Source organism: Plecotus auritus, assembly GCF_963455305.1.
Source record: "Plecotus auritus genome assembly, chromosome: 6".
Taxonomy (NCBI): domain Eukaryota; kingdom Metazoa; phylum Chordata; class Mammalia; order Chiroptera; family Vespertilionidae; genus Plecotus; species Plecotus auritus.
The window spans coordinates 104494075-104501743 of record NC_137773.1 but is presented as its reverse complement, the minus strand read 5'-3'; the positions used below and the strand labels follow the sequence as shown (position 1 = coordinate 104501743).

The window sequence follows — 7669 nt, the reverse complement described above, 5'->3', positions numbered from 1 at the left end:
GCTATTTCTGGAATGTATTTTCACATGCCAGTTCCTGCAATTCCCTTCACAGGCATGCTATGCTCTTAATTCCCTTCTGCACCTGTTGGGCACTTACTTGTCTTTCAATATGTCACCTCCTGTACGAATAAGGTCCTGACGCTCCCTGGCAGAATAAGAGCTCTGAATGCCACTGTCACATTGCACTTCATGCCCCTTCTGCAACCAATCACACTGGGTGGTGCCCCCTCCACTCAAAGGGCAGGAGTGCCATTCCCTCCCACAGTGCTTGCTTGGACACTGTAAGGCACTCTAAGACTTGAGGAACTCAAAGGTATAAATGTTCTCATCTCCTCTAAACTCCCAGGCAACACACATGACAGAAAATGATATACAAACAGAAAGAGTTTTGTGAGAGCTTTAATGGCACAAATGATTATAGCTACAAGTTATACATGTATTGTAAACTGTATATAATGATACAAAGTGCTAACTAAATAGATGAAGAATGCAGAATCACTTTGGCTCAGTTAATTCCAATAATTACAACTGGTTCACTTAAAAATTCATCTGCCTAAGTCTTCAATTTTTAGAACAGTAAATATTTGTACTGCAATCAAAGTAACTTGTTGCACTTTTCAATGTGCAAGTTTGTACAGTTTTACTCTTGACTCTATTTATAAATATTTTAAGCCAGTTTTCATCACACAGTAGAAAAACGAGGCCTGCCTTTTCATCTCCAAATTGTAAACAGGTGTAAAGCTTTTTAAACATTGTTCTTAAAATGCCAACTGTTAATTATTGGATTCTCCTTTCCAATCACATAATCTGTTTCTGTTCAACACAAATCTGGGGAGGAGCATAAATATCTGTCCCATAAGCTAGTGCTACCCCAAAACACTGCATGATTCCATCTTACAGAAGATCTACTGTGACCATGTAATAAACAGGACAAAATTTCACTGGTATTTTTAAGAAAAAAGGCAAAACTAAATTTATTTTCCATGTTGAAAAAATATCATTAATATACCCAAGTTCAATCATACTATTGGTAGAACTGTTACTGAATTTCAAAAGAGAGCGATGCAGTGCCTGTAAAAAGTTGGTCTTAAGAAGAATTTTACTTTTCCCTCCCATAATACCAAATTGCGTATTATAACAGATTAATTATTTAGTTCTCTTAACTTGACCAGCTTTTCCAATTTTATTCAGGCTTTTCAAAATCAGTGGATCATCAGATTTTTGTTCTTCCCAAAGAAATTTAAATATGAACACTTGAAATAAATAGGTTACAGAAGACAAATCAAGTGTTACCAGGTTTAAGAATAAGTAGAAACAAGGTATAATAAAAAGATGTCCAAAATTGTTTAGCATCCATTGCTAGAAAGAAACATAAAGTAAAAATAATTCAGAAAACTATTTTGTATATATCATCTTTTTCTTAAAGATAGCTAGCTATATTCCTCAAAAAAAGATAGTCAGAAATTACGTTTTCTTACTCGGTATGTTATTTTCCACTATAACACATAAATTTTTAAAAACTTGATGTGAGAAAGTTAGATCGTTTCTGCAAACTGGCAAACCTGGTTGTCAAAGTGTTTTTATTCAAGTCAACCTGATGTACTTTATTTAATGAGTAAATTGCTAGTTTCAAAATTAACAATGGTCTCTAAATATTCAATAGTAATGTCTATATCATAAACAGTAATTATTTATATATAAAACATATAATAGTATCCTTCAGAGTCATGCTATGTGTTTTGAAACCCAATAAATCTACTTGAAATAATTGGTAATCCTGATGCTTTCTAACAATTTGGTCCTAAAGCTTCACATTTTAGAAACAAACACACACAAGAAGTATGTCATTGAAGGAAGTTGTTTAGAGTTCTGGAACGTGAGGAGTTTAATGTATCTGAAAAGATGGCTACAAGAGAGAATGACCAGTGCCTGCAGGATCACAGGAATCACCGTGGGAAGATTATACAGTAAACATTAAAAAGGAGAGGTCAGAAAAAACAAATGGCATCTTTTCAGAACTGTGTTAAATGTTCCCACAAACCCAGTCTGTTTTCAAAGCTGCACAAGTGCCTGGAATAACTCGGAAACAATTACCTGTGGTGTTTAAAGGCTTTCGAGTGTTCGTGATGCTTCCTGAAACAATATGCCTGTATTTATACCGCAAACTGGACCTCATTCCAAAGCCTCTTCTTAGAAAAAAAAAACTTTTTTTTTTTAATTTAAAGAAAGTCACGAAAAATTCACATGCAGCTAATAAACACAAAAATACCCAAAACACACACATAAATCCCAAAAGCAATTTCATATTTCTAGGCCTGAGACATTCCTTATCAGAAATAAAGATTCTACACCATAGAAAAGACAGCATTACAACCTACTAGTATTAAAATCTGCTGATGTATTTTAGTTCTTATTCTATTTCACACCCATCATTTATATAGACCGCCTCCTACAAATTAAAAGGTGCCATCAGGAGGCTTAGACAAAGCTGGTTTAAAATAAATTTTTATTGCCCAAGATATTTTTTTTTCTTGTGTCTTGTATGTTTTTTTTGTTTGTTTTCTTTTTTAATAACTATAAATTCAAGCTTAGGGAAGCTTGCCTTTGTCTTGAAAAACAAAACAACGAAGCTTTTACATCATTTGCTAATCTTATCTTGTTTTATGAGCAAGATGGTAGTCATCTCGAGAGAGTAAAATTTATACCATGAGTGATTCTGGTCTAAGCCTGGTGGCACTAAAAGGAGACAATAGCATTATTGACAAAATTATTATCTGCTGGTGGCATTTGCGGAAAAGAAGCCCTTGCAAATTTCTAAACAACAGTAAACTCTGTTAGGAAATTCTAAAGTCTTACAGGCCCAAAGAGAATGAGGTTAGTAAAATGCCTCAACAGAGTTTGAATAAAATACTGGATCTGAGAGTTACTGGAGCTTGGATATGTAAAAATAGGACTGTAGGTTGGGTCATGCTAACATTGGTCTCAAGTTCAAATAAACTACTGTGACAATATACACCACTTCACAGGGCGCACGTGTTCCGGGGCTTCTGGCCTTCAGTAGGTGCTGGCAGAAGATGTGCTCAGTCGCTTTCCAATATAGATGCTGAAAGGAAACAAGCGCACATGTTCACCGGCTGCGCAGCTCTGCACCAGCGCCTCCACAGGCTCAACTCTAGTAACCACCAACCTTTCAGTCCTTACAAAAGGCTCAAAGAGTCTAAGTGCCCAGTTTCCTAGCACCCTCCCTGAAATGCTCATTGACTTACTAAAACTAGTCACCAGCCAGCCAAACTGGTTTAATATGATTACATTTTAACTCATTAGGCAGGCCTGGCCAGCACAGGGGCAGTGACCAGACAAAGGAGAGCTGGAGGGAACAGGCCCATCACAGAGCAAAGCAGAGCCAACCTCCTTTCGATTACTCCTTTGTGGAGACAAAAAATTCCACTTTTTTTGTAGACTGACATTTCAGATACAAAATATAGTAATATATTAATTATAAAGCTGCCAGTGCTTTAAGAGGGTTCTTACTAACAGCTTAACTCTTAAGGATTAAGAGCCTAATATTACTTTTCTATGCAGAGCAAGTATTTTACCCTTAAATAACATAAGCAGAAGAGAAGTTAAAGAAAATATGGAATTAGCCCCTCCCTCCCCCGGGCACAGTGTAATAAAACCAGCCAACTATTTAAAATCCTTTTTCTACATTCACCTATATCAATAGTTACATTTAGGCCAGCAGGAGAAATAGTCTGGGTTCATGAAAGGAAGAGATACTACAAGGTACAAAAACCAACCTCTTGAAGGCAAATGAACTACTGTGCAGTCAATACTGTGGGAGAATTTCAACTCAACCCCTGCCCCCACATCAATCCCATACAACATTCACACACTCCCTTCCTCCACAAACACCTTCCTGTTCTGATGTGATCATTGTCCTCAAAAGCAGACCATGCACTCAGAAAGACAAAAGAGTGTGTGGAAAAGCCATGCACGTTTCCATGGTCATGACTATGAACATCTCTCTGGTATGCTGAGCTCCTTAAAGGGGAGCTAAGGAATGATGTGCCTTTTGATTATTAGAAAGAGAAAGTGACCCACTGGACATGCTTCAAGAGAATTAACAGGTATGTCTTGGAAAATAATTAACAGGGGGTGTTTAACTCCTAAAATCTTTCAAATCAAGAAAAAAAAGTATTTAAAAGACATGCCTGAAAAATTAATGAATTATAGGTAAATGTGGGATTAATTTTAGAAGAATAAATAAAAATGCTACAAAGAGAAAAAACAACAGTATCCTCAAACAACTTACCAATTTCACTCAAGGACTATACAATAAAATGGTGTAGTGTCCCAGCTGGGATGAGAAAAGTTCCCATCAGCCCCCAAATTTACACACTGAAGATTAGTTTAAGATTTAAATCATCTTGAGTAATTTATAAGCAACAACAACAAAACCCAAAAAAGAAAAAATCAGTCATAGATGAGACCACTTAAAATGATCACTTTGGCCCTAGCCAGTTTGGTTCAGTGGATATAGCGTCAGCCCACAGACTGAAGGGCCCCGGGTTTGATTCCAGTCCAGGGCACATGCCCGGGTTGTGGGCTCGATCCCAGTGTGGGGCGTGCAGGAGGCAGCTGATCAATGATTCACTCTTATAATTGATGTTTCTATCTCTCCTCATTTCCTCTCTGAAATCAATACAAATATATGTTTAAAAAATGATCACTTTGGAAATTAATATGAACACCTATTTTTCAAGTAAGAAAAAAACTCTACTATTAAAAATGCCTATAAGTATACCAACCTTAGTAATTCTTTTAAACTCATACCCTATTTGCACTAAAACTTTAAAAGCAAAACAATACATTTCTTTCACCTGGAAATAAAATATGAGGATAAAATGAGTAGAAAAAAAACAAACTCCAAACTGTATGAATTGATCAGTACTTACCCTAGCCCCAAAGCCAAAACATGAGAAAGGAAGAGAGATGGAATGAACACCTTAAGAAATTCCGCAGAGAAAATGCCCCCCTTCTTCATGGCTCCACTTTTCCTCATGCTTAAAGAAACAGAACGTTTAGGGTGCCTGAAGTGGAACTCCCTGGGGGAAGAAATGCAGAAGTAGGGATCAGAAATGCATTTGCTAAAAGTACCTTGGGGACTAGCAGGTCCACTGCATTTACAGGCACTGTACCACTGAAAAACATGTGAGAACTTACTTCGGGGGAATGTTTTCAGGCCTACTGGACCAGTCGGACACCCAGTCTACACTTTTCTTCAAAGCATCAACTTCTCTCTCCCCTTCTACAACTTCTTCTTCTGACTGTAAAGGAGAATTCAAACTTTAAAAAAGACAAAAAGAAAGACCTGTTCTTCTAACAAAAGACAAATCTAGACAGAAAATCATAAGGCTGTACACCAGTCTTTTCATGTAAGAAACATGCCATTTTTCTAAAAAGGCTGACAAAATAATTGAAGATCAGAGTATTTAATGTCTTAAAAAGAACTTGAGTGTTTCACTGTTTTTATATCTAAGCATAAAACATAAACCTGGAACAATTAAGCCTCAATAAAAAAAAAAGTGAAACTAAAAAAAGTATATTTGAAGATATGCTATCTAAAGTGTGGAAAATGTGTTTAAAACTTTTGTATGTGTTTAAAACTTTTCATAATTAAAAATAAAAGGGAACATATAAAAAAGTACATGCTAACAAATATTAAGTGATGAGAAAATAAATAACCTGGAGACTTGATGAGGAAACAAATAATAGTATATATTAAGCATATATCAAGAGATGGGATTCTAAGCACTTTCCATGCATTAACTTTTACCTTGCAATAACCTATAAAAATAGAAACTATTAATATTCCATTTTTTTAAAACATTTTATTGATTTTTTACAGAGAGGAAGGGAGAGGGATAGAGAGTTAGAAACATCGATGAGAGAGAAACATCGATCAGCTGCCTCCTGCACACTCCCCACTGGGGATGTGCCCGCAACCAAGGTACATGCCCTTGACCGGAATCGAACCTGGGACCCTTGAGTCCGCAGGCCGATGCTCTATCCACTGAGCCAAACCGGTTAGGGCATATTCCATTTTTATTGATGAGGAAACTGAGATATAAATTCAGTAACTGCCTAAGGTTCCTAAGCAGTAAGCAGCAGGGCCAGAATCCAGACCCAGGCAAAATGTTTCTAAAGCCTCCACTCCTCAGCATTAGGTTTCACTGCCTGGAAGATTTTATTTTTCTAGACAAATCACTATCCAAACATTTCCCCACATTTATTCAATACTACTTAAGCCGAAAGTTTTTTGGAATATGTTATTTTATACTGAGTCAGAATTGGCCATCTTTCATAAAAAAAATGAAAAAGGAAACTGTTTTCTCTTTAATAATAATCTAAATTTTTCTGGCCAAGAGCAATCAAATTTTCCAAAAGCTTCTTTCAACAGAACCCAGAGGAATGAGACATTCCTAAAAATTACACAGCATTATTTGTTCACTTTTAGGGAATGTGATACTATGACCTCAAAACAAAGGATTTCAAAGCTAAGAACTGTTTTTGATTTGCTATTTTGTTTAAACAGGGTCGTCTTTGACTAAAGCTTTCATTCTTATCCATCAGCAGTTATGCAATGCAGAACTTGACATATCTCCGTGATTCTTTTTGACAGGTTCTCTGTGGAATAGCTGCCTGGGGAAGGTAGCTTCAGATACTCTCTAGATACAGATAGTCCCTTTCATTATCAAGCCAAAAATCCCTGTGGAGCTTTGCTACTCTGTAGTATCATTCTTATTTTGTTCCGCCAGACTTGGCAAATTCCACTGGATGACATAATGTAGCCTGTAGGACTAAGCTTTTCCACTGGGTATTGAGATTACTCAGAATCATGAGTTGGCTCTTAAGAGTAAATCTAAAAAATCCCAAATCAAAAACCATTAATTGCTACAATTTATTTATAGATCAGCTCGAGTGCACACAATGTCTGACTATATACAACACACTGCAGGTCTTTCCTGTTACCTTTCCAACTTTGATCTCACATGTCTCTCTCTAAAACTGCTTGAAGGTTTTAGGCTTGAATTTGTGAATGAGGTAGTATTTCATCCTTTCCAGGAGAATGAAAATGTAATAAAGTGTTTTGTTCTACTTTTTAAAAAGAAGATATACTTTTCTCTCAGATGAGTTTAAAATCGGGATTATAAGCTCTCCAGCTCTCCTCAGTATCAGCCCTGTGCTTCCTTCTATTCATCTTAAATTTTCCAGTTTTAGGTTTTAAATTGTCTTCCAACTCTGAGAATTCCAGAATATGGTAAAAATGCACTTATTCTAATTAAAGTCATGCTTTCAACTGAATCAATAACCCTCTCTCTACACCTACTCAGGTAGCAGATTATGATCATTTTGGCCTGTCCTCAGGTTGAAGGCCCTTCCCTTCTATTCACTTACACTGTCCTTCTCTGCTCACCTCAAGTTTTTAGGTCTCTAAGCATGGATAGTAAACTGCATACGGTGGGGTCCATGTTCAAGTAAACCACAGTTTACAAAAGGGAAAAGGGAGGGCAATTTCAGTTTCTATCATATTCCAAAGATACCCAACACTGGGTAGGCTTCTTTGGTCCGAGAAACACACTGCAAAAATGCCTTCAACAGACAATCT

General features: G+C 36.5%; 1 protein-coding gene across 2 annotated transcripts in view; it reads right to left on the bottom strand.

The window, feature by feature from the left end:
* Positions 1-383: 383 nt before the first annotated feature.
* Positions 384-7669, bottom strand: part of BNIP3L (BCL2 interacting protein 3 like) — a 29244-nt gene continuing 21958 nt past the window's right edge. For both annotated transcript variants that reach the window (XM_080676504.1, XM_080676505.1), the window contains exons 4-6: positions 5224-5327; positions 4956-5105; positions 384-3103 (exon numbers count right to left, since the gene is read on the bottom strand). In XM_080676504.1, the coding sequence (XP_080532630.1) occupies positions 3055-3103; positions 4956-5105; positions 5224-5327 (303 nt within the window). In that variant the 3' untranslated portion in view covers positions 384-3054. The remainder of the gene's footprint in view (positions 3104-4955; positions 5106-5223; positions 5328-7669) is intronic.